Raw genomic sequence first — 27469 nt, 5'->3', positions numbered from 1 at the left:
TATGTAGATAGTCTAAATCTGCTGAAGGATCAGGAAGCTACACGTCACACCAAAGCTATGTGACCTAGCAGGTTTGTATGACTTGTTGACATTATTCGACCTCGTGGATATCTGACTGACATATGTACAGCCAGCAGAGGGCAACATTACGTCTAGAAAACCCCATTAACTATGTAATATACCACTTTTGCACATTTTCCAGCAAATTAGCCTCTCAGATTGACAGAGTGCAAATTGAAAACCTGTAGCCTTCAAAACCTAAAATAGCCTATAAATCTTCATCATCATTGACATTTACAAGACACTTTTTAAAAGCAGCATGTCATCCTCCTCAGAAATGACAATTTTGATATTATATTTTTGACATAGTTCATCAGTTTTTTCAGAATATTTTCCTGCCTATCTGAAACCAGCAAGTTCCCGCTCCATGTTTTAGATGCACACTGGACGAAAAGTTGAAAATGGGAATTATTTTTCTTAAATTAAGTCGTCTTCAGTCTTTTCTTGCACCACAAGTCAACTGAAATGTTTTGCCACATTATGAGGATGTGCTTTAACACTTTTAGAGTTGCCAAAATGGTCCCTAAGCAGTTTTTCCCCAACAATATTTACACTTTTTTATCCATCTTTAATTAATCTAAATAATAAATACACAATATTTAACACACTTCTGCTCTGGAAACTCCATGACTGATTGGTTCAGTGTTGCCTTCATTAACTGTTGGAAATATTGTAACTCAGAGAGCACACACACGAAAGTGGGTGCGTGGGGCCTGTATGATATTCGAGTTGTAGGCGGTTGTAAGCCTATTATCGTGAGGGATGGGTGTCACTAACTTTAATGTGAAAGCCTATGGTTGTTGTTGTCTGATAGCATAAACATTATGCTCTCTCTTTAGGGCTACTTAACCTTTTGGCCTGAGTTGGCTGGTATTTTACCCAGATAATCAGCCTTACAAGTCTCTCTACATTGATCTGTCTCTGTTCCAAAAAGGGTTAGAATAAATGTTCCTTTTCCCATATTGAATAAAACTGCTAAGCAACAAAACACTCGTTTTATTGGCGAACATCGTGACTGGTAAGAGATAAATCTGAGTTTGAGGAAGCACCTGAAGGCAGCAGCTGCCGTTAACCGCCCCCAACTGCTGCCGAACAGGAGCTGTGAAGAATAGTGATGTGTCATCACGAACGAGCCGGTTCAAAGAGCCGGCTCTTTTAAGTGAACTATAATGGTACGTGTCTACAGGGGCGTTTTTTATCGCTAGTGGACGCGACGCTTCCCAGCACTAGACGCTTGGTGGGCTGTCACTAGACACCACCTGATTGGACGAACGCTAAACAGCGTAAACAGTATGGAGGCTCGTTTAGAAACGTTCTTCTCTTATTTCACGAAAATAGTTCACCGAAATGTATTTCTGAAAACATTTGAGTCGAAAAATAATCCATGCAGTTCTGAATCTGTCTTTATTTTGGATCAACAACGTTTATTTTAAAAGATTCTCGGGAGTTTTGAGAGGCGGCGAGTCGCGTCGGAGGCCCGTGATTTGCATAAAGTAAACTAGCCCTCAACTTTATGCAAATGAGGAGCGGCGTCGTGACACTCCGTTTCTCGAGTCGCGACGCTACGCTACCAGAATGCGTTGCGTGGCTGCTTACATAGACAATGAATGGGGAGTGTGGAAAGCACGGAGCCTGTGGACACGTATCATGACTGTGACTGAATGTTGTATTAATGACGTCCATGCGACCAGTCAGGTGATGACAGACAAGGATCATACCATCGAGCAGGGAGGGGCGGGTATGCGCGGCACACTGACAGTCTACAGGTAAACAGCAGGAGGGAGAGGAGGAGAGAAAGAGAGAGAGGGGTGCGGTGCGGTGCACAAATAGCAGACAAGATGAGTGACAGTCGGAAACGAAGCGCCTTATAAAATTACGTCATTCTGGAAATTATAAGGTTTAGTATAACTAAATTGAATAATTTAAGTGATATATGTGCACACATACTAATCATAGGCCAAAACAGCGCTAAATTTGGCTGAATTATAAAAAAGCAGAAGTGGTAAAATGTAGAACCGTTTGGTGAGCTGAGGCCAAATGATCCGGCTCACTAAAAAGAGACGAAATTCCCATCACCAGTGAAGAAGCAGCCTGAGAGCGACAGGCTGTTGTGGGTCTAAGTTTGTCCGCCCTCGCTTCCCATCAGGGGCTTTGTTTCATTCATGAACAACCACCGTCGGCTTCGTCTATAATTCACACCAACAAGTAGAAACGTTCGTGACATTTGTGGATAGTTTGTAGAGACACATAAGAGACGAGAGACACAGAGGGAGAGGGGAAAGTGCGACGGAGCGGACTAAAGTTGTCACTTGGCTGTCATGTCTGGTACTTGTTGAATCGGCGGTGTGTTCATGAACAACACTGGAGCCTGAGAGAGAGGACAGCGTGCTGGAGACAGGTAGGTTACAACAACTATCACTCTTTTGGTACATGTTTGTCTGGTTATTCTTTCACTTTGCTCGACAAACAAGTGGTCTGCTGCAATGCAGATACTGGTTTACCTGTCAGGCTCTAATAATAGTGAGCTGATGTGAACACACTAGCACTGTGGTAGTGTTAACTAGGTTGCTGTCAAACATGCTGCAGAGTTTGGTAGTAATTAACTTTTTGCATTAACCAAACTGAGATAAACCAGTAATCTGTTGTTAGTCTGTTTATTGTCAATACTGTATAAACTGCTCCTATTTTTATACTTCCTTCTATTATAATGGTTCATATTTTGTTACACTTTGTTTAGCTCTTTTTTACTGTGTTAGCTGATGCATCTTGTTTTTTGCACTATCCCCTTTGCTGCTGTACACTGCAAAATCCCCCACTTAATACACTAATGTTAATCCAAATGTCTCTCTTTGTGTAAGTTTGGAGGTTTAATTCCCTTCTGATCCATTTCTTTATATGTCATTTATCCAGATGTTAACTCTCCTTTTTCTGGCTGTCAGGCTCTTCCCTATCACCATGAGGCTGTGACAGGACAGGGACAATGATGGCAGAGCTGGAAATTGACCAGTCCAACCTTCCACGTGTCCAAGAAGGTAAGAAGAACATACTCCCACACTTTAGAAGAAGCATCTATAAAAAACTTTGAGGATGGAAAAGTGTGTGCACAATGTATGCAATGGTTCATGGTCTGTCCTGGAGAAAAGTTGTTTTGTTTCGCCCCCCCCATCGAGGAGGGCAGAGGTCAGGGTCAGCTACTGAACTGCAGACATGGAGCCAGAAGGGATAAAGTGTTTGATTCACTTCTTCAGCACAGCGAATACTAAGGACAGACTTGTCTAGCCGTCTGCTGCATGCTTTAGAGAGAATATGACAACTTCCTGTGGTCTCTTTTTTTTTTGCGTTATGAATAACTGGCCTTGGCACCAAATGGCAGCTTCTCTTCTCTCCTTGTGTGTGTCTGTGCTTTATTTCTGTGGCATCAATACTCCATCTCAGATAAGAAGCTGCTTGGCATATGTTTTTACTAAATGCAGCAGACACCGGTTCACTCAAACAGTAGATTTCATCATAGATAGGTCTGGTGTGCTGGGTGCAGATAAGAGCAAGGAATGAGATGAGTTTGGATATTTTATTTCTGGAGGAAGAAAGTGCACTATCGTGAACACAAGAGATGTTTAACTTTTTTAAGTTGACACATTCTGACTTGCAATACAAAGAGTGTCTTGTGCAGAATATACATTTCCAAACTTCCAAAAACATTATAAATTAAATAGAAATTTGATTTATAAGCCCAAACAGAGCAATCATAATTGATCACAATATGTTTGGTCTCTCTGGACTATAGACTACAAATATATGAATTGGCTGTTCAGCATATAGACATTCAAATACTGAGAAACAACAAGTTGGAGTGAGAATTATAGTGAAGTTTAGCATGTAAATGTAAATCAGCTTTTATTTTCACATATTGTTTTTGTACACAGCACACAGTGAAATTTACTCTCTGCATTTAACTCATCCTAGTATTAGGAGCAGTGGGCAGCTACTATAGAGTGCCCGGGGAGCAGGTTGGGGGTCCATTGCCCTGCTCAAGGGTCCGTGCGAGGATCCTCTGGTTCCCAAGCCGAGTCCCTACGGACTGAGCTCCTGCTGCCCCAAACAACAACATATAACATATTAGCATATAGTGAAAAAAAAATACAGCTGTTTAAATGTTTTGTTTTGTTTTTAAGGAAACATTCACATACACAACAACATAATTTGTCTTTGTCATAACTCTTATGAACTAACATAGTTGTCTCTGCTTGCATGTAAGTACGAAAACATTCACAGGTAAGGAATGTCTGAGCCTGGATGTAGAGCGGTGACTCAGTCTTTGGCATGTCCACACTAGTGAATGGGATAGAAATAGGTCTGCATGTCTTTTATCAAGGGAGATAATTCAGCACTGCGCTCTTGTTTCTGTACACAAAGGGCACACTGTGCAGCTTTGCATTTTTATGCTTTATCGAGCAGGGGCCAGTGCGCAAACAAAGCCAATAATAGCGGCAATAAACGGCTCACTGGGACAACAGCAGTGTGCAAATCAGATGTCTGGTCAGTGTAATCTTTTACGCTCATCACCTACTTTCACCAGACAGATCTGTCAAACTGTGCTGTTGTCCCCTCTCTGTGGCACTGAGGTCGTTTACTCAGTCTCCCGTTGAGGGTGTTTACGCTTCAATTTCCCTAAGAGCCGTAGTTCCCCGTGTCCCACTTCTCCTTCACTTTCCTCCCCATCCGCCAAGTCGACTTTCTTTGTTTTCACTGCCCCCCCTTATCAGTTCCTGTTTCGTCCCTCCTCCGGCTGCTCCTGATATAGCCTGATGTGCAGAGGGAATGCAGCTCCCAGAGGAATTCCCCCCACCTCCCCCCGTTCCTAATTTCACTCTCACCAACTGACCCAGAGTAGTCGCCCTCACCTCTTTGTTCAACCTGGTCCAGTTCATGAGCTGGCTGGCCCAGTTCACTTAGTTTATAACACCGCACACAGCGCTTTGGGACGAAACAGACAGTTCATGGTGAAATTTTGTTCAAAAAAGCAGCGAGCAGGAGAACAGAACAGCCCAGTGAGAAGGAGGAGAGCGAGAGCGAGAGAGGGAGACGGCGCGTGGGTGGTTGGTGGGGGATTTTGGCTGAAAATAGAACCCATGTCATTTTCTCCTTTCGCCGGTTTCTTTGTTTGGCAGGCACTGCACTTGCCACTGCTGCTATCCAAGTGGCTGCGAAGATGAAAGCGAAATATCTCTGTCAGCGTTTGATCCGCTGCTCCCTCGAGCTGGATGCCTGAGATAATCTGCTTAATATTATTTTAGATGATCGGCTGTCACTTCTCTAATGTTGGCTGACAATAAGACAAAGTGCACGCATACACCCATGATGGTACTTAGTTACATCAGCAAAAAGGAAGAAATTGTTATAATTTTTCTATTTTAAACCAGCAGTAATGTGGAATTCTTTTTAAGGGACAAGAGGCATTTGAATAGGAAATAAGTCACTTTGTTTTGACTGTTTTGGCTTTGAGGTCATGCAGGTCGGGGTTTCCTGCTTTATGATATCCTCTTCTCCCACAGTCTCACTGTAGAGACAGTCTGTCCACACTGTCGGGGAACATACTGGGCATTTCAGCGGGTGGCTGCTAATATTTTGAAATCTTATCTTCTTGTTGTTTTTCTGAGACAATCTTACTGCTCAGTGGATCTTAGCCTCTGGTGTTCAAACGCCACAGACAATTTCTGTTGTAGGATCTTTGATTTACTATCCTCTTAAACTGACACGGCCTAACAGGGTGCTCTGAGTGCCCTTATTAAGAAGCTTACAGTCTCTGTGCAATTTTGAAAACACACCCAACGTGGACTCACACTGAACGTGCGTCTTCGTGTGCACACCCTGTCTGTCAAAAAACCTGTTTAGCATAACAGTCATAATAACAACGTCTCCTTGTACCTCCCCTTGGAGGGTAATGCGACAGTAGTTTAGAGGAGTTTGGAAAAACAAGTTAACCCACAATGCAGACACACCCACACCCGCCTGCACACATATACAAGACTGTCATTTTTCCTCCATCTTTCCGTCCTTTCTCTTGTTCCGCTGTGCGTCGGGCTTAAAAGTAAACTCGTGTTTTGAACTGTCAATTTGTCGCGTCGGATTAAAACCAAGCCTTCGACTTAATCCCTCCTCACTGACAGACTGGACACATAAGGGCAGGTTGGAGATCCATTTAGCGGATAGTCTCTTAAGCTCCTCGACAGGTGTAAGTTGTAATGAATGTCTGTCCTGGTATGGGTTAACTCGCAGTGTAGACTTATGTGGTCATTTATGGTGTAAACTGACCCTTTCGATGGCTTAGTGCTGTCTGGGTGATTTCTATGAACTTTGACTGTCGGGCCCCTGTAGACTGAAACATACCCAGACACTGATTCTCAGCAAGAAGTTTTTTTTCCTTTCCATTTTTAGAAAGTAGAGTTTGACTAAATTTTACCACAAGAATGTTACAGAAGCCAGTCCTCACTTCCCTATTTACAGAACTGGACAAAAAGGGGACATCCCCAGTTGGACTTGTTATATCAACTCAGAAGCAGTTGTATAAATGTTGAAATTGAACATTGCATTGTTAGAGCAGGCTCTAGTAGTTCATGTAAGGTGCAGCAGTAGTTAAAGAGAAGAGGACTCTGTACATGTAGGTCAGTAGTAGAATGTAGTCTACGTGTCTTTGGAGAACTAAACATACCACGTTGTCTTTGAGAGTCCAAACTTGGCAAGAGAGTGAACACATAGAAGCAGTCTTAAAGTGTGGGATGGGTCGAATGCTTTATGTTTCATGTGTTTTCAATTAGCCACACAGGTGGTCACAACCGTATCATAGACTGTAGGCTCGATGTCACTCTTGCAATGAATCTTGAGGCCTCCCATTCACTCTTGTCTTCCATGACACCATCCAGCAAATCTTCAGCTAGTAAGTAAACTTCCAGAGTCTCTGCTTGTCTTCTGTTCATTCATTTCTTTGTTTTTAGATTTGTACTTATTCTGACAAATGGATCAAAAAAAGCACAATTGAAGCCTTGAGTAAACAAAGTGAGAATGAATGTCTTAGCTTTGACATCTCCCTTAGGCTGCATTCACACCAGATGAGGAGGTACAGCAAAAACACAAGTCCTCCCATTCATTTTGAAGGGGGGTAGTGCGTTGCGGCTGCAAGGGGGTGCTGAAAAAAACGCAGCGGCCTGCGACAGAAAAGTAGAAACTGGATCAACGAATCGGCAATCCAGAGCTGTACAACACAGCCATTACGGAACAAAAGACGTTAATTGTTGTGCATAATGGGCCATTAGGGTGACTCTCCAACGGTCGCCTCTAGAAGGTAACCCGCAAAGTGCAAAAACTTGCAAAAACTCTTGCGAGACAGAGCAACACGGCGAACTCCGGCTCATTCTAAGCTAACAAAAACACAATGATTGTTAGTTTCAGGTGATTATACACTAACGAAAACGAAAACAATAATTATGAATATTATATTCTATTTCTGCTAATGGATCCCCTGAAATGTTACACACTGTTCCTTTATTGCGAGAGTTTCACAATTTGCGTGTACCAGATACTGGATCATACAGTATTTACACCTCAACTGTTATAGGAGTATAAAATGTATCCCGTTTTTCTATAGCTGGGTTAAGAGCTTAAACCGGGTAATATAGACAACATTATGGCATTTATGTGCTTCAACTCAGCTCATAAACTAAATGCTCTGGTATCCTAAGCATTAAGCGGACGGATGTAAACGTAGCCGTTGTCTCCACAGAAGCGTCCCTGCCTGCTCTTATAGGCTCAGTGGAGGGATTAGTGGCAGGACAGGTGTTTTTAATTGGCCCTGCCTCTGGCTCAGGCTGGGGGCTTTTCCCTCTGCACCGAGCTAAGTCTCTTCTTAAACACCGTCTTCTGTCTTCCTGGCATTTGAAAGCACCATTGTAGAAATAGACCATTCTAGGGTCCCTGATGAAAATCAGTGAGATAGCAATAAAGCGATTTTTGTCTGTTCCCAGTGAGCTGCGTGTCTGCAAAGACGGAGGCAGCGGAGAAAACAGCTGGGCCTCAGTGCTGCTGCTGACTGTCTGTGTTTATTTTCTCCCGAGTAACTTTTTGAGTTTGTTTGACAGATTTTAAACACCCTTGGGCTTCGGCGAATAGAAGCTATCGAGACTCATTAAAGACTACTGTAAACACTTGGCATGGCTATAGATGAGAATAACAGTCCACAGATGTTGAAGCTATTAAAACCAATGCACAGACCAAAGAGCCGTGCAAAGCTGTGGGTACTCATAACCTTATTTTTGGAGTCCTAAAATGTATTTAGGTCAAAACAGAGCAGTTAGCCGTCTCTCTGGCTGACTATCCCTTTGTTTGACCAAATTTCGTTTGCATTGTGTCTACATTAAAGTCTCCATAAAGTCTTTTGTCAGCTTTCTGACAAAAACAGGACAAGGCTAGAGAACGTTAATGACATGAAACCGATATGTTTTATTACCGTATCCAGCAGCAGGTGGCCAGACTATAGGATCACGGGATACTAGGAAAGGCTCAGTTTGCCACGGAGTGGCTCGATACGGAGAACCAGCCAGATTTGGTGTACAGACTAGAGAGCTCTTGGCTAAAGCCTTGGGATTTACGACAACCTTACAGATTTCACTCAACATACTTCTGTACCATCTGCGCTGGCTTCCTAGAATAAATGGTTGCAGTTGGTAGTTCCTAAACTTTGCATATTCATTTGGTAGTCATAGTGAGCACATTGGTAAACAGAAGAACATGCATCTTCCTCCTTAAGATCTTTTCAACCACAAATTTAAAGATGAGATCTTTCGTCCACTGTGACACACACACACAAAAAGAGCAAGTCAAATTATTGCTTTTGTTAGAATGGGGTGGACCAGTTCCTCTGCTGCTGCTAAACACAGTAACTTTGGGAGGACAGCAATAATTGTGGCCACTTGGTGGGTGTTGCTCTGGAACACTGGCACCCTGTTATGATGGGGATTTTATGAGAGCCTTTTATATATTTAACACTAGGGAATTCATGCCAGAGTGGAGGATGGTTGCTGTTTTTTTTTATAAAGTTTTGAGGGACACTCTCCTCCTCCTTTTTGTCTGTCGATTAAACAGCCATCCTGAAACACACAGCACTCGTATCCTATTTCCCTTTAGACAAAGTGCTGAAGCAAAAGCTCCAATATATATTTTCTCTTTTCAAGCCATCCAAATGCTCAACGCTTATTCTTATACAAACGGAGCCATTCAAAATTGTTGTCATTTTTCTGTTGTTTTAGTAATCCTCAAGCTGAGAGAACTGCCCACTTTATAACACTTATATCCCCCCCCACCCCTCCATTCATGTTTGAACACTTTTCTATGATACTGAAGTGTTGCTGTCCTCTGTTGTTTCAGTGTGCCAATGTTTTGCTGTGCTGGAGGATGGAGTGTTGGCACACAACCTGCAGGAACAGGAGAGTAAGTGCAATGTCAAGCTGCCATGTGGCAGCAGCACAGCTGCACACTACAAAAATCTGTTGTAATTTGTATTATGTGGGCTTCTCTCAGTGAATCACTTTTTTCTGTGCTGTGGGGCTTCATCTTTATTATCCTGTTAAGGAATCTAGCTAATGATTACACTTAGCTGCTGTAAATTGTAAATGACTGATTTACAGTAAAACATATTTGAGTAAAATGCTGTAGGGCTTATCAAGGCTTCTGGGATGTTGAACTTCTTTTTGTCTACGTTATGTCTGTAACAGTCGTCTTGCTATGTCTTTGCAACTTTGCACAGTAAACAAAAGTAGCGTGTAATTTGCTGTCGGTTTGTAGGAAAGTACAATGAGGGTCTGGCATGCCACAAACCATGTTTCAAATAAACAACACAGTATAAATACTAAAAAATCAACAGATTAAGACTAGAAGTATTTAATTATTTATAATATATGATAGATCACATATGGTCCTTCATTGCCACACTGTCTTACCCTCTGCCTGTTTTTCTGTTTGCCCTCATAGTCGAGCAATACTATACCACCAACATCCAGAAGAACCAGCTGGTGCAGAACGACATCCGTGTAGCGAAAAAGATGCAGAATGAGGAGGAAGAGGAGCAAGCCCAGCAGAGCACACTCCACAGACAGGCCTCCAGACAACTGTAGGTGACCCCTGCTCACACTGCTGCACTATTCAGATATCAGTGTCCTCATGTCCTGCATGTACCCTGACCCTTCTGTGTGTAGATTTACTATGCAGATTTATATTCTTCTTCGTGATGTATTGGTAGTTTTGCCACATAAGTCACGAGTGTAAGAAGACGTTTTCATCCCTGACTGTTCTGTAGAGAGGAGGAAGACTTTGAGTACGCCCGTGTAATTCAGGAGGAGATCCAGCGTTGCGCTGAGGAGGCCCAGAGGAGGGAGCAGGAAGATGAGGTGAGCACAAACCGTTGATTTAATTCTGTCTGCATCTAGTTTATATTTCTCCAATGATTGTATTAAAGATCCAGCAATATTTTCAAAAGAAAACTTCACTTTCAGTTATGTGGACAGTCAGTCTGCGCTGGTGGTCATGTGGTCTGCAACTATACTTGTACATCAATTGCATTGATAGGAGTTAGTATTCACAGCCTTACCCACAGTGTATACATGCACCATTTAGATTCATGCAAAAGTTTTCAACTTTAAAAGCTTTGACCAGTATAAAGGTCAGTTCTGACGTCACATGAAATTGCACCTACTAGTCAATTATCCACTCGCCACCCACTTCATTATGATAAATCTTTTCAGTTTGGAGATCTGCACCCATCAGTGTCTGCATAAAACCATTATCTCTGTCAGTGGGCTGGTACACACCGGCTACTATCTGTTACTTTAGCTCTTTAAATGAATATACTTTGTACTTGGCACGCTGACAGTAGGCTTACTAAAACATTCCAGACAAAAATGAAGCCTCAGTGATGCATTAAGTCGTTTTTCTTTAATATAAAATGCTGCATTCAGTTTTACTCTCCTCTCTTCCTGAAATTACAAATCAACCTGTGCATAAATGCAACAAACCCAATATTCATTTCTTCCTCTTTTACAGTGCACAACAATCAAACAGTAGCTACTTTTTGTATGGACGAGACGGTGCAGGTGAAATGGCTAACATCCACTATAATAGCACGACATACTATCTACCATAAGAATTAGCCACATTTAACAGTCAAAACATTATCCAATCATCATTTAGGCCAACAAGAGGGGCTTGAATCTATACCAACATGCATTGCACCAAATGCAGAGAAACTCCTTGAAGAGGTCAACTTGCCCGACCATCAGAGTTAACACATAAGACAGAAAAGCAGGTCTATGGAAGGAAACTTGCACCAAGCAGTTTCCTCACTTCAGTTAATCATATATGATTGATGGAAAACAAATCTTTACTTCGGCCACAGCAATATAGAGAATATTGTGCCCCTCGGGTGACTGATATATTGAAAGGTTGAACGTCAGCGTTCCTTTACCAGTCACTCATTTTGTCACTTTTTAAATTAAAACTTATATGGTGTTAAGCTTAGCTCGAAACCCAAAGTTGTTCCAGCTAATAAGAAGACACAAACGTGACAGCGAAGTTTGTAAAGCGAAATATTTTGAGGGATTTGCTCCTGAAAGAGGAACAAATCCTTTTCCTGCGGGTGTCAAGTTGCTGTCAGCAACCGGAGCAGAGCGAGACTGTATGGACAAGTTCAACTTGGCACAATGCAGTGATAAAACAGAAACTTGGACAAAACAAAAAAGTAAGACTTAAAGTGAAACTCCAGCAGCAAATATATCTTTTGGGTATCAAACGCTCACCCACTGTTGCTGTGAAAGTTGGCTGTTAAAAGTTGGTAGTTTTCTTCTTCAGCTTGAATTCCTGTCGGTTACAATTAATTCCAGAGGGAAGACGTTTTGTCAAAGTGCCCGTTAAAAACTTCTCAAACCACTATCTAGTTTGAGCCACAATAGACTGTGTTAATGGTTAATGCTGTAATGGATTATCTGACTCATAGGAGGTGGAGCACAAAGCAGAACATTGCTGCATGAAGGTAGATTAATGATTCCTTGTATCTCAAACTACAGAACTGTGTGCAGACAGAACTCGGTCTAATCTAGAGGAGCAACTATGACAGTTTGCACAAACTTAAAATAGCACCATCATTATCCGTAAACTTCAGCACATTCAGCACAGGGACTAATAGACTTATATGGCACTCGGGACATACTTGTATATCACTTAATTATCTCCCTGTTACCAGCAGGTCAGGGAGTATCATATGGTTCACTTTGCTCCCTCTCAGGACTAACTGAATCCATAATGAATGGCGGTTGCGGCAAAGTGCTGCTCTGGGCCTCTGCTGTATCCACTGTGCCGTGTAAGAGGGCCGTATGAGCAAAGTCAGCTGTTAAACAGAGACGCAACCTGTCAGCTACCCATCTGGATGATGGCTCAAGCAATTTCTCTGGTGGTTGATTCCAGACATGGACCATCGACCTTTTCATACACTCATGTGTGCTCATTTAGCCTCACTGGATGTGCACACTGGACATGTGTAAAATCTTAACTGTGCAGGTTGAGGAAGAGGCAGGTTAAGTTAATACATTATCAAAGTGCAGTGTTTATTCAAGAGAGTAACTCAGCCTTCATTTGTTATCCATTAAATGATTTAACATTGTTACTGGGTTCCCAAACAGGTTTGTCTAAACGCTGGAATTCTGTTTTTAAAGTTAGTTTTTTCTTTCTTAGTTAAATGTCGTCCTAATTTGAAGTTTGATTAAAGGATAATTTTTTTACATTTATGGTTACAGCTAAGAAAGTATTCCATACATTGTTCTTAAGCTGGATTTATGCTTGTCGCCAAAGTGACGTCACGCCATCAGACACGTCACTTCACGGGGGTTCCGTGCAGCAGGTGTTCGCCCATCTGCGCATATCCAAATTGTTCTAACTACAAAGACGGGAATGGCCGGGCAAAATGGAGAACTTTGAGGAGCTTTGAGAATGTCTGTTTGTAGAAACCCGCATGGAGTATAAAAGATTCAAACGTTTCCCCGTCACGATTCCACGTCAGCTCATGTCCATGCGGAAAGTATAACCGAAGCTACAGTCTCAATATTTAATTTTTTTTTTTTACAAAATTCTCAAATCTCAGTGTTGTTCACACTTCTCATGTCTAAATAAATAAGTGTAACATCTAAAAATGTTACTTCTAAAATATCTGTCCCCGTGGCGCAGCTGTAATATCGGTAAGTCGGTCCATCATCTTTGGTCCAGACTGAAAAATCTCAACAAATATTGGATAGATAGCCAGAAATTTGGAACAGACATAAATGTCCCCCAACGGATAAAATGCAATAACATTGTTGATCCCATCACTTTCCATCTAGCACCATCATTAGGTCAAAAAAGTAATTTGTCCAATACTTTATGACCAAATATCTGCAAAATTATTCTTAAACACCACAACTGTACTTTGTTTTTACTGCTAATTAGCAAACGTTATCATGTTTAATTAAGATCATGAACATGGTAAAAGTTATACATTCTTAAAAATCTGCATTTTCAGTCATTGTGAGCATGTTAGCATGCTGACGCTCAGAGTACCACTAAGTAGCATGGCTATTAGTCTTGTTTTAGTGGTAGACAACATGAGTTTAATTTTTGACCATCTGATTTTGAATACAAATATAATATCTCGATGTTGTTGTGATGGTTGACATTTGTTTTCCATTTTCTCTCGTCCTAATTTGTGGTGCAGCGTTAGATCTCCAAAATTGTGTAAATACAAAAACGATTCATCTTGCAACCCAAACACGACGGGGCAACCAGATGGTTCCCATCAATCACCTCTCCCCTGTTGTTCCAGACAGTGTTCACACAGAAGCCCAGCCCCTCAAAAACATCTTTATGGCTATGTATTTTAACAGCAGGCATGTGCATTGGTTGTTTTACAAAAAAAAAAAAAAATCTGACTGCCCACCAATAGAAATGAAGAGTTGAGCTTTGTAAGAAAAAGAGCATTGTGGGGGGAAGAAAGCCAACTCTGCCACGAACCTCCCCAGCTGGTCCAGTGGAGGGATCTGCGTCACAAGGCCGCTCCAGCATAATATTTTCCTTTACCCTGCAGTTTCCTTTTTAGAGGAGGCTGCCTTGGACGGGCTTATAAAAGCTCCTTGTTTGGAGGATGTGAGGTCAGAGACTGTGGGGGTTCATTCATCATTATTAAAGGGTTTGGGTTTGAACTCTGTTGGGACCAACATGAGGTGTCTAAACTCCCAGTTAAATGGGCTTTTACCCACTGGGTTAAAAGTCATGCTCGGTTATGCAGAGAATACATCTATTCCTGTGTGGATGTAATCATTTCTTTTTACGAGTGTTGATGTTGGGACCAAATGATGAACACTCCCGTTATCTTACCTTCCTTAATGATCAGAGGTGTTGATTAAATATTGGCCTCCCTGTAGATTGTGTCTTTAATTAAGGAACAGAAGGCGCCAGGCTGTGCAGCTTTAAATGCCAGATCCCCGTGGCACTCCACGCCTAACCTGCCATGGCAAGCTGCTAATTGTCTGCTGATGCTGGCAAAGTGGCTGACACACATGCCCCGATTGCAAAACAAAAAGGAGCTGCGTTAGCTTTTAGTTATGATTTATGTTGCAAACGCGGCCTACAGAGAGAGATTTCATAGAATTCACTGGTAGGATTTGTTGATATTGAGAGAACATTATTACTTTCCAAAGTAAAGTAACAGAGAGGCATGGTTGGGAGGAGGGGGGGTTCTCCTTCAGAGAGCAGTCAAGTATAGCAGCTCTGGCATTCCCCAGTGACAAGGTGTTACTTCAAGTGAAACAGTTCTGTTGACCTGTTTCTGTTAAAGTGTTTCTGGTCCAGAGTTCAGCCTCAAGGAGATTAAAAGTTTGTGTGTCTCTCATGTGGTCTCCTCGTTTCCATCGAGTCAGCCACAGCCACGCCTGAAATAATTAGTTTGGCCACCTAGAGCTGAGATGTCAGATCAGCTCACAGTGGCTCTACGTCACCCAACATGCCTCTACATTTAGTGTACCCTCCTCTGTAGACACGCCAGATGTAGATGGATTAGATGTCAACTCAGCCAACTCCAAACGGGGTCGAGACTTTGGTCCATGTAATATTCGTGTTGTTACTTGAACACTTATATTATATAGATCACATCAATGGGAACTGAGAAGGTTTAAGGCAAAAAGTGGTGTGAGGGTAAACAGACAAGAGTGTTTGTTTTTTTTACATTGTGGAAAGAAGATAACATAAAAGCAAACATCAGACATTCAAAAGTTTCCTTTTAGATTTTCATTTGAGTCGGAAGGGGAAAACAGTTGTCACCTTGCTTCCTTTTTACACAGTCTATGTTATGCTGCCATCTGCTGGTTGAAAACAGCACAGTATAACTGATGTCAGAGAAAATTCTGCAGTCGAGCAGCAAAACTCACTGTTGCACACAAGTTAACCACAACCTGACTGTTCTCAGTGAGTGGGAGCTTGTCTTGATATTTTGTGATGCTTTTATCCAGCTCATTTCATTATAAGCTTTGCTTTATTTATGACCTTATTATTGTCAAATGATACAGGTTAGGATTAAAAGGTTGTAACAGAGTCACTGAAATCTAGTTGGAAATTATTCTCAAAGCCTAAAAAGGACTGAACAATTTGTATCTGTGTTTATTTGCTTATTTGACAGAACAGCTCAATTTATCTGTGATCCTCATTTAGCCTAAATTCCTAATGGGTTACTCATTATGGTTTATAATGCAAAGTAATATAATGCAAATTATGTCTGTGTCTCCACAGGAAATAGCTAAAAAAATGCAGGAAGAGGAGGAGCAGAGAATCACGAGGAGGAGCAGAGGGCAGGAGGGCCATCGTGAAGGTACAGTTTACGTTTTGCCATTTTGTTTAGTGTTTATTGGCTGTATTTATATGTGCATTAGTCAGAGCAAACCTATCATACTGCCAAATCATTTTAAAGAAAAAGATCATTTGTTTAAGTTTTCAGAATTTGGCATCTTGAACTAAATCTAAGTTATATGTGTATTTGCTGAGATTTTGTTACACTTGAAGTAGGACAAACCCCGGAGCTTGCTTAGCTTCTCTCTAACCATGCTGTGCTTATTATTGTTATATTTAAGTCATTCTCCACATATTACAACAGCACGGACATAACATACCCAACATGGCTATATGGTACTGTGAATGTCATTTTCTTACATTCAAAGCTTCTATTTAGGTTTTGGAATGAAGCTTTGAATGTCTGTCGTAATATTTTATGACTTCATCACCCTAAACAAAAAAGGAAAAATAATCCTTGAACAAAATCCTCAATTTGAATGAAATGATTAATTGGATTAAATGAGTTAGTTTTTTTTTATTAAATCATCTTTCTTTAATGAATATAACTGAAGTGCGGCAAGTGGATGAGAAACAGTTTTTGACCGCAGTGAAAAATCTTGTTTTTGAAAGGCTAAACGCCAATAAATGTGGATTGAAGCAGAATATTTCGTGAGATAAAAATATGTTGTAGTGTTGTCGCGATACTGGAATGTCCATCTTCGATACGATACCTTGAAAAACATTGATATTAGATACCATTATTGATACCACGGGCAATTTTAGATTTTTATTAAAAGATCAATATGTGTGTCAACTCGCTGTCTGAGAGAAGAGAGAGCAGAAAGCACAGCTGGTACCCGTGTATCCACACTGCAGAAAATTAGATATTGAATACTGAAATATTCAGTATAGATATGTATCAAATTTTGGAAATGATTACATCTACTTTTTTTCAATACATTTTATACTTTTGGACTTCACAACATTCTGGAGTTATTGGAAATGTGTGGATCACACGAGTTGTAAACAATCCTACGCGGCCACCACTGAAATCTAATTCTACAAATAGTTAACACGCATAGATATAAAACATCTGTATGTATCTGTATTGATAGAAAAATACGAAGATAAGCCTTTTTCACCATACAGTAGGTTCCAATTACATCAAGTTTAAAACTGGACCCAGGTTAGATGGACACCATATGGTTCCATCCTGAAATGGCAAGTCATTAGAACGCATCACAGCTACTGTTTTATATCTATGATAATACTATTCACTACCAAGCCTGTTTATAACCAGTACTGCCAATATTTTCTTCACTTCACCGGCCTCTTCTGCTCCACTCTGTGTGTGTCAGAAGAATGAATATAGGGGAAACACGGATTAGTGTAGCATGACCTTTATCTGCAAATGTGCAGAAATATCAGGTTTAAACAGAATGAATAGACATAAAGAAAATGTTTTTTTAAATGTTGATTTAGAATTCAAATGTCGACGTTATGAATGAAGCTTCTAACTATTCGGTACCGTCCTGTAGCTACCGCACCACAGTATATTATTATCTCCATAATATATTGTGTTCTGAATCAGTAACATGCATGTAACATTTTGTCTTTAATATTGTCATTTACGCATGAGTGTAATATCTGTATTTCGAATGCCTCAGTTGTGTTGAAAACATTTATATAAATTGTGTAACAACTACTCATGTGACATGCTATTTTTAGTGCATTGTGTTACCTCATAATTAACTGCACTTCTCTAATAGTACCCGCTAACAGCCTCACCCATCCTCCCTGCTTTTGTGTTTGCATGTTTGGCATTACTAAAGGCAGCGCCAGCGATCCTGCACTGCCATCCCCACACCAGCACACACTCAGCAGCCGTCACCAAGGCGAGGAGCAGTACTCGTCTACCGCCACCAGGTGGCAATATCCTACCTCTCACAACCATTCAGACTTAACTGGGCCTCAGGCTGACTCCCCCAGGGGGGTAGCAGCTCAGAAAAACACAACTTCATGGTCAAATCAAGGACACACAGATTCCATAAGGGAAACCAGGAGTGAATTGAGAGAGCGTTTGAGCGAGGATTCGGAGGACTCGGACACAGTTTTCCATGAACAGCTCTCTGTCTGGTCCCAGAGACTGAGTGAAAGATTCAACACGGCGCCTCCTCGAAGGCAGGCATCTTTACATCAGCCGCCTGAGAGAAACTACAGAAGTCTTTGCTCTCGCAGCATCACAGAGGAGGAGAGAGGAGAGTGGAATGAGGACCATTATGAAAATGGTGACCTAGAGGAGAGGAGGCCTAAGAATAGGGATCAGGAAAGGAACCATAGAGAGGAGTATGAGGGTTTACACCAGAGCAGAGATCAGGATAGAGACTGTAGGTTAGTCGAAGCAAGAGAAAGGCGATGCAGTCGCAGTGAATCTGTCAGACTACCTGACAGGAGTAAACACAGCAACAGAGACTTAGCGAGAACCTGGAGTTGTAAGGACAACCCTGACAAACATGTCCGTTTTCAGGACAACACCAGGAGCTCTCACAGGCGGCAGGATGAAACCGGAGTCTGGGAGATGCTGGGCCAGGTGCTCAGAGAGAGGGGCGTGCCTGTGAGGTTAGGCGGCAACGGGGCGCCACTACAAATAAGGCCTCAAAGCAGAGACAGCCAGGTGCTTCACGGGAGCGAGGTCTCCTGTGGCGACTCCCAACCACATCAGAGAGTCTTCCAGAGAGCTGCTGCCACCAGGCACAGTTTCCATGGAGATATCAGGGAGAGGAGGAGATCGTCATACCAAGAGAACAGCGGGAGAGATCACAGAGAAGACCGGCAGCGTAGAAATGTGGAGCATGACGGAAAGGTTCATGAGATTAGTAGTAGAGACTCCTATTTTGCTGAGAGAGAAAGGGGAGGCAGTACAAGGTGGAAAGAGCACCGATATAATAACGATGACGAGAGGGAGAGGAATGCAAACGATCGCAGGGTCAAGAGGACAACGAGCCAACGCAAGCATTGGCACAGGACCACGGAAGAAAGGTTAAGCTCAGAGGAGGAGCAGGAGCAGGAGGTGGAGAGGAGAGTAGAGCGGCCCCGTCGAAGACTCTCACAGCGTAGCCAAAGCCTCACCAGCAGCGGGGCTTCAACCAGCGATAGGTCGAGGAACGTGGCAGCAGGTAAAACCCAGAACTGCGGCCAACTCCAATCTGCAGAGGGAAAGCTTCCAAAGCTATCTCTCTGTGTACATCTGCTCCTCTCATCTTACCTCAATCATCGTCTAATCTGGACAAATTTGGGTTTTACTGGTGACTTTTGGGTCTCTTACTGAAGTTTTCCTGTTCGTATCTATAACTCCAGTAGTCCTGAACATCTTCAACGTGTGCTTTCATCTTCATCTTCATTCTTTGTTTTGATCTAGTGAGGCAACATGCCGCATCCTCTCATCTCTTGGTGTGATTCAAATGGCATCGGTCCTTGTGTCTTTCAGCCTCTGTTTCAGTACACTTGTATGATTCATCACTGATTTTCATATTATGTTTTTTTTACTACTTGCATGCTCGTTGCCATCGTAGTCACTTCAGTTCCTTTGAATTTGACACTGTCATACTTCACCCTTTTAGGAGAGTCACTGCAACCAGAGCGTGGCGAGGCAAGCCTGGACCTGGGGGAGCTGCGGCAGGTCCTACAGGATGAAGAACTGGCTCACAAGCTGCAGGATGAGGAAGAACAGCTGTTGAGGAGGGTGAGTGATTCACGAGTGTATCATGACAAGCTTGTGATTCAGGAGTCAAGGACACATGATCTGTTTCTCATTTCATTCCTTTTACGGTCTTGTTTTTTGCAGACTTCCCAGCCCTCTCCGCGTATTTCTTACCCAGAGGGAGACTTCAGAGTAGCACAAGTGGCACAGGATGAGGTACGATGAATTGACACACCTTCAGTACCCATGTATCTCATGATTAATACTCCCCAGTGAAATGATCTATTGTGTTTTGTTTTTTTTGTGCTAGGAAATTGCGCGCTTTATGCAGAAGCAGGAGGTGAAGTCAAAGCGAAGATCGCGTGAGCTAGAAGGGCCGGCGTCGTGGCGCGAGCACAGAGCGATGATCAGTCACCATGACAGACGGGCTGCGAGAGACAGACCGGTAAGTGTGTGGTAGATATTGAGAAACAGTTTCAGCATCCAAAGACGGTAAAATGTCATTGTCATGCATGTCTTTCGCTTTACAATTTGACGCTTCAATTCTTGCACTTGCCTTGCTACAATCTGGGTCAGACTCCTTTGTCCACTGCCTTAGGTCCAACGAGAGAGGCTTGACTCGGAGGGCCTTCCTTCCCCCACTGAGGACTGCTCCCCAGACAACCAGCCACCCAGCCCCTTCTCCACTATACCGTAATTGTCTCTACATGAATATAAACTGATGAATGTCTGTATTGTCATCTTCTTTACGTGCTGACTTATAACTGCTGCGTTCACAGACAAACCCAGCAGATCAGAAACATTGCAGAAGAGCTGGACCCGACCTTCCAGGCCAGGAGACAGGGTACAGAGAGTCTCAGAGTGGGACAAGCAGGTACCGTAAACGGGACAGTACACTCAAAGTGAAACCCTTAAAACAATGGGTGGACACTCATATCCTATTTCCTTCAATGCAGGGCCAGCCTGTCAGTCACTTCCCGTGCCACATTCTGGCTTACACGACTCACTCGAGGAGCCTACTTTCATCCCACCCACAAAACGGCAAACAGACAAATCAGGACGGACTAAACCCAAAGAGAAGAAAGAAAATTGCAAGCAGCAATAGTTTTCAACACATTGTGATGTTGGAGTGCATTTATATATACTGTATATATTTTATAACACTAAATATCAGCTGCAGAGCTCTCGTTACTTATTGTATTACTTTAAGGTTGAAGATTACAAGAATGAAGTTCTCTCTACCAGCCACCCCTACTAGCACTTTAGACCAGTGGAAGAATGAAGAGAGAGAATTGAGAGACATTTTGCAATATTTCTTGATTGAGTGAATAATGACATCACTTTGGACTGGTGCTTTTTTTTATAATTTTTAAAGGGAAAATGTAGGTTTATTGAAGTATTGCATGAATTCTTCAGTGTTAATGATACACTACCTTTTTTGTAAATTATATTTGTAACTTTTATTTGTTTTTATTTAGTTAAACAGTGAGCATCCATCCATTTTCTTTAACCGCTTTGTGTTGTCATGTTGTTTGGTGGGGGCACGGTGGTGCAGTGGTTAGACTGTTGCCTCACAGGCACAGAGGGTTCTGGGTTCGAACCCACCAGCCAGCTTGGGTTTTCTTCCTTAATTTGCAACCCTGATAGATTGATTTAGAGTCAGTTTAGAGGTGCCAATGAAGGGATAAATTCAAAGCTGGCTGTTGGGTTTCAACCCAGGATCTGTGGCGCCACCGAAGAACATCCAAAATGTCAAACGACAAAACAATAATTACTCTGATTACTATAATTACTAAGACTTCCTCTTTCGGAGTGTCTGCCAACTTTGTGTCACAGCAGCTTGGCAGGGCTCTAGCCATGTTTACAAGAGTACAATGACAATCAAAAGAACTTATTTAACCCTTATTAAATGGGAAAACCCGTTTTAAAGGACGCTAACAAAAAAAAACATGTTACAACAATCATCAAAGTATGTGTAGGGATGCACCGATCTGACTTCTTCAGTCCAGATACCGATACCTTGGCTTTGGGTATCGGCCGATACAGAGTACCGATCCGATACCAGTTTTTAATTAATAAGCTGTATGCCTCACTGTGTGGAAGAGACTGGGGTCATTTTTTTATGTGTAAGGCAACATCAGGCTTGACTTAAACATTGCTTTCCTGACTTTGTAAAACAAAATTTGACCAATAAATACATAGATATAAATTTATTTCATCGTTCTTTATATCAAAAGAATAAATGGTACACCAGAAACAGAAACTTTAACAGGAATTAAAATGAGTATATAATGTATATAATCATTGAATTGAATAGATCACCGATATCCGATCTAGCTATTTGAGTCGGTATCGGCCTGACATCCGATCGGTATCGGTGCATCCCTAAATATGTGAAACTATTTTGTAATATCCAGATGTTGCTATATCCTTTGGGGACAGTATCTGTAGCAAAGTAATCCAAGATCAAAGATCCATTGACTGTACTAGCTTTTTCAACTGCATCACACGGTCATTCACATCAGACACCATCCTTGAAGTGAGACTGGTTATACTTGTTATCACATGACTTTACACACATAGTTCACATGGGGACACCTGAGCAAGCATCTTTCGCTGAGTGAAGACAGATGCTGTTGAAAAGCTCCAAAAAAAACCTGTAAGTGGACCTTTTTAAGCTTAAATTACTTGGAACATATCCAACTCATGTTTTTGTATATTTTGCCAGGTGGGTTTTTATCAGTCCAGAGACAATTATGATGTCAGTTAACATTATTCATTATACAGAATACTCTCTAACAAAAGTTTGTATTTTTACGCACATATAACCAGTCATTGGTCTCAGTTTCTGTTTTGTTTGTTTTTGTATGTTCTTATTATTCCTACATTTAAAACACTCTTTTTTTTGTTGCATTTTGTTTGTTTTTTACAAATGAAAAATGACACTGCTTAGGTGGACCACTATGAATGCAATTGTTCTGTATGAAAGAGCAACAAATAAAATACAAATTCACATTTTTATTGGCTGTTTTTTTTTTAAAATATACAACAGACTGCACACTGCAGTGTAATGGACGGTTCTGACGACAGATATAAACAATTCTTGTAAAAAAATATATGATAAGGCAGAAAGATACAAATTCACATACCAAACATAGCAGAAGTGCGTGACATTAATCAGATAACAGTTGACAGATAAAGTGCTACAGCTCTTGTTACTGTATGACGTACATTAGACTGTACTGTGGTTGTCAAGGCAGCGCATGTGAACTTTGCGGTCTGTCAGCAGACATCACTACACTCAAGTTGTGGACTAACGTTTTAACCCTCAGCCCACATAGCACACTTCTCAAATGTTCCATTTCAGATAAAGATATACGCCTGCTACAGTTCAGAAAAGACACGCGTTTATGAAAAAAAAGTTCCACTTGGTCTGATCTAGCTGCCCACTCCATTGTGCAAGAAGGATAAGCAAAAGCAATGAGAAGTACAGCACTGACTGGGGGGGGGTTTCCACATGACCCTTGAGCTTCATTTTGACACCATGTATCCTTTATATATTAGCCAAGTATGTCCTGAGGATTTCCCACATGACGCACCTATTGGGAATTTCAAAGATCCACATGCAGCACATGACTAATCACATCTGACATTTAATCAGGGTAAATATTGTTGCCCAACACTTGCTCAAGGGGCATGCCTAAGCTTGCTCAGGAAGTGTTGTAACCAAATCTCTACCTCATATAAAAAAAAAAACATAAGATATTGTAGATATGCAAACTGTGTACTGTACTGTAGATCCCCCATAACATATTATAGGATTGCCTAACGACAAAAAGGGAAACTCCCTTCACTGGACTTTTTGTCACCAATGAAGTAGGAAAGTCCAAATAGTTCCAGGTAATGTTAAGTAGGCTGGAGGAGGCTTTATTATATCATCAACGCGATTGCTTTGTTTGACCTACAATAGTACGCTAAAGCTATCATCTTCTGTGTTCTATAGACATATTTAAATACGTTGTTGCTTTTTGTCTGTTTTTGGTTTATTACCGCGCGGTAATAAACCAAAAACAGACAAAAAGCAACAAACTATCCCCTGATATATCATAAATGTTTCACCACAGAAAACCCTGATAGACGTGGCCTTCTTCTAGCTTGGCTGCTGCAGCATAACCGGGGTTAGATAATTTACAAATTCAGCAGTAAACTGTAGGTAACTAGGTTGGCTACTGGAGCCTAACTCAAACAAAACACCTATTTTAGGAGGCACATGTTTGTTAAGCCTCAGGCGTGACTAAAACCTGTCTGCTGTCAGACTTTTACACCCACCTACACTGTACATTCACACAGAGCAACACTCAGCAGCTTTACCGCTCACACATGCAAATACCAGAGTAGCGAAACTCACGCACACTCATTGAAATGCTACAGTATTATACTTCATAATCCACTGGTCCAGTGACTTTATAAGGTATGCTGTTTTACCATTATCAGCTGCCAAACTCATTCCCATTATTCAAAACCTTTCACAGCTATTTTACGACTATGTTATCTTTCAAATGTAACTGAAAGGGAAAAACACACCCTCATTGTCTGCTACAGTTAACATGATGAATAGATGACTTGTAAGTCCACTTTGTTTTTTCCCCTCCCAGAATTCCCCTTCCTCCCCTGAGTATATATTTATTGTATTATCAAAAGATCACTGTACTTGTATCCTGGTGTCATGGTAGAGCGATAACCTGACCTTCAAATGTTCACAGTAGCTTCGGTTATTCTGGTAAAAGGAAAATAAATAAAAGGCAGCTGGGTAAACGAGACGGCCCCTTCAAACCTGTGGCTCAGTATTACAAAGAAGGGCCCCGTTCTTTTGAGGATATCCTGTTTCCTTTCACCAAATTCAGCAAAAACACAACCTTCAGTTTGGCGATCTGATCCCGGTTCCATTCATGCAATGAGCTGGTCTGAGGAGTCCTTGGAGTCAAGCGACTCTGAGCTGCTGCCCTGCTCTTGCTGGGCCTCGTGGAAGCTGCATTCAATTGCTATTAAAGTCCTTGGATCATCTTCATCTAAAGAAGAGAAACATTACAAATCAAATACTTTTTCACTGTATTTGTGATTGGCTTGATAAACATCCTGTTTAATATCATGCGTGTAGTATACGGTAGCCATTACCTGTAGGGGGTCTGATTATCGGTGTCTTTGTGGTTGGCTTTTGTCCTTCTTCTTCTTCGTCCTTTCTTTTCTGGGAGACTTTCTTGGTGATGATGATGATGATGATGATGCCGATGCCAAAGGCCATCAGCACTACTATACTGATGGCCGCAAATAAGGCGAATGGCGATGCCTGCTCTGTGGGATCTGACACAAAACAGCAAGAAATTATTGCTGGCTTTAAATAGAAACAAGAATTAATGCGCAAGTACACTCTAGGAATAGAATCAAGTCCTACCAGGTTTCTCTGGCTTGGTCACTGGGGCAGGTGAGGTATTAGCACACTTAATGTCAGTAAATGCATCTCCATTGTCCACAATATGTTGAGCTGGATTGGGACACCTTTGAGAAAGATAACATCAGTTGTCAGTACAACAACAAAACATGGCTACAGTGGCAGATGCTGTCTTTAGAGCAGGGTAATATCTCACTTGGTACTCCAGGGTTTACACATCTGGTGAATCTGGTCATTGAAGCGTCCATCTGGACACGTCCTGCATGAACCTGTGCAGACAAATCATTCAGTTGACTTGCCAGTCACATGTAAATCCAATGTGTATGTGCAAAAGCTCATTTTTACTTACGTTTCTCTGCGGGTTCTTGACCTTTGTCACACTTTTTAACGCAGAAGGTGCAGCGGTCATCACCACAGGTGAATCCTTCTTTACAGCCACACTGTGTGTCAGTTGAGGTTGTGCACCGTTTCACATACACTTGAGCACCTGCACATACAAAGATATGGAAAGGGAGTTGTAAAAATCTTGTATTTTAAAACATTTCAGCTTGTAGTACACTACTGAAGTTGCAGTTTTAGGATCGGCTTACATACCTACACACTGTGTACACGGGAAACACCTCTTGCTTTCAGGGTCCTCTAAAAATTGACCATCCTTACAAGGAGTACAAAGTTCTTTCGGGTTTGGGCCACATTCTGTAACCACACGGTGTCCTACAATACAAACAGGATTCAAGATTAATTTATTTGCCATTTTACAACACAGGGTTGCACAATGAAATGTAAGTTGTATCCCTTTCACGGTACATTACACACATAGAACATTTATATTATGTTATACACATATACAAGAGACACACATAAAAACAGTTACCAAAAGATATGCTGTAAACTTAATTAGCTGACATCAGTGTCAGTGAGATTTCAATAATGTAAAAGGTTTTCATACACAAGGTAATATGACTTTACCCCTCAAAGCTTTAAAAGTTGTAAAGCAGAGATAAAAATCTTGTAAAAAAAAACTTACTGTTAAAAACAGAAAAGTTTGGGGAAAACAGCTCCAGCAACCTACAGTTACCAAAACTATACTGTTTGGGAATTGCGATGAGATATTAAGTATATACTGTATTACCGCTCCAAATTATTTGATTTATCAGTTGCACCATCTACACTATTTCTCTTTGTTGTGGTATTAGCTGTAAAACCACTGAAACTATATTTGGTTACAACGAGCAACCACCACGGAAGAAGTCTGGAATATCATTTTTTTTTTTTACATCCACAGACAACATCACATACAACTCATACGGCTTTTTGCTTTTATTAGATACTACATGGAATAACTTGACCTCTTGAGGTCTGGGAAAGGATTAATTAACATATTTGTATAACAAAATGAGTTTATGTGGAAAAAGGGCATTTCTCCTTATCTTCATAAATATATATTTTTTTATTTTGATACTTCTAAAACTTTATCAGCCCATAATAACACTATCAACCTCAGGATATGAATGATACATACAGTATATTGACCTGTAAAGCCAAAATTGCTGTTCTGAAGTAATGGCACGTTTCATCAATTCAAAATCATAGAGTTGTAATACTCATTACTTCCTTTATTACTTACCAGGATGACAGGCTTCACAGCAAACATTGTCTCCTTTTGATGTCCATTTCATGCAGCCTCTGTCAGTCTCTCCAACATTGCACAAATAGCCCTGCATGAGCAGAGAGAGAACCATCGCCAATAAGATCCCAGCCATCCTGTTGTCAGCTTTCCAGTCCTGTGGGTAAGGATGACACAGCCACCTCAGGGAAGACGTGAGGTAATCCAATCCAAGAAATATATCCCAGGTACCTAGTTTTTTTTTTTTTAAAAGGCACTTAATTTGTTTTGTTTCTTTAAGTCTGTAACTTTAATCTAAAATACATGGAAATGTACTTTTCTTAATTGAAATGTACTTTTCTTAATTTAAAGCCACTCTGCTGTAATGTCATGGGTTGGAAAAATGACTGTGCTGTGACCTCAGTGCACTCAAAACACAAATGAACCCACGGCCAGCTGAGCATGCTAGTCATACCCAGGGGGTGTGTCTAAAGTGTGTAAAAGTGTGGATGACTCATGAATGAAAAAAATACTATGACTCATAGTCTAAACTTTAACCTTTAAAAATTACTTATTGCTTCTATATTTTTATTAAGTTTTTTTTATATATATATTGGCTCATATTGTAACTATTAAGTAATTTCCCCTTTTTAAAAATACTTCAACTCAGTCTGGTCAAAACTTTAACCCCTACAAATTTCAAACTATGTTTCATTTTGATCATTTTATAAAGATAGCTTGAGCTTATTTCCCTTGGTGAAAATCA

General features: G+C 41.2%; 2 protein-coding genes across 3 annotated transcripts; one reads left to right on the top strand and one right to left on the bottom strand.

Moving 5' to 3' along the window:
• The first annotated feature begins 1934 nt into the window (after positions 1-1934).
• Positions 1935-22669, top strand: ccdc187 (coiled-coil domain containing 187). 2 transcript variants are annotated; one of them, XM_074643594.1, is made up of 13 exons: positions 1935-2458; positions 3000-3092; positions 9478-9540; positions 10081-10219; positions 10406-10496; positions 15910-15988; positions 17781-19124; positions 19569-19690; positions 19793-19864; positions 19959-20093; positions 20247-20341; positions 20428-20522; positions 20605-22669. In XM_074643594.1, exons 2-13 carry the CDS (start codon positions 3041-3043, stop codon positions 20751-20753), a joined length of 2436 nt encoding a protein of 811 aa, XP_074499695.1. In that variant the 5' UTR covers positions 1935-2458; positions 3000-3040; the 3' UTR covers positions 20754-22669. The 2 variants fall into 2 exon arrangements, with proteins under 2 accessions (XP_074499695.1, XP_074499697.1); XM_074643596.1 differs by lacking the exon at positions 17781-19124 and having other exon boundaries at positions 2127-2458.
• Positions 22670-23643: 974 nt separating this feature from the next.
• tnfrsf9a (tumor necrosis factor receptor superfamily, member 9a) lies at positions 23644-27147 on the bottom strand. Its single transcript, XM_074643599.1, has 7 exons — positions 26725-27147; positions 25692-25811; positions 25447-25584; positions 25294-25366; positions 25101-25204; positions 24824-25009; positions 23644-24717 (listed from the first exon to the last, which is right to left on the bottom strand). Exons 1-7 carry the CDS (start codon positions 26858-26860, stop codon positions 24596-24598), a joined length of 879 nt encoding a protein of 292 aa, XP_074499700.1. The 5' UTR covers positions 26861-27147; the 3' UTR covers positions 23644-24595.
• Positions 27148-27469: the final 322 nt, after the last annotated feature.

The sequence above is a fragment of the Sebastes fasciatus genome, chromosome 8 (assembly GCF_043250625.1).
Source record: "Sebastes fasciatus isolate fSebFas1 chromosome 8, fSebFas1.pri, whole genome shotgun sequence".
Lineage (NCBI taxonomy): Eukaryota > Metazoa > Chordata > Actinopteri > Perciformes > Sebastidae > Sebastes > Sebastes fasciatus.
Note: the sequence above shows the minus strand (reverse complement) of the source record. Positions and strands in the feature narration are given on the sequence as shown.

What these genes read in the sequence shown, in the direction of transcription:
- ccdc187 (XM_074643594.1), top strand. Translation starts at nt 3,041, where the DNA reads ATGATGGCAGAGCTGGAAATTGACCAGTCCAACCTTCCACGTGTCCAA. An exon ending in GTCGAGGAACGTGGCAGCAG is followed by an intron (nt 19,125 to 19,568) that starts GTAAAACCCAGA and finishes TCACCCTTTTAG; the next exon opens with GAGAGTCACTGCAACCAGAG. An exon ending in AAGAACAGCTGTTGAGGAGG is followed by an intron (nt 19,691 to 19,792) that starts GTGAGTGATTCA and finishes TGTTTTTTGCAG; the next exon opens with ACTTCCCAGCCCTCTCCGCG.
- tnfrsf9a (XM_074643599.1), bottom strand. Translation starts at nt 26,860, where the DNA reads ATGGCTGGGATCTTATTGGCGATGGTTCTCTCTCTGCTCATGCAGGGC. An exon ending in CTGTGAAGCCTGTCATCCTG is followed by an intron (nt 25,812 to 26,724) that starts GTAAGTAATAAA and finishes TTTGTATTGTAG; the next exon opens with GACACCGTGTGGTTACAGAA. An exon ending in TCAAGAACCCGCAGAGAAAC is followed by an intron (nt 25,367 to 25,446) that starts GTAAGTAAAAAT and finishes TTGTCTGCACAG; the next exon opens with GTTCATGCAGGACGTGTCCA.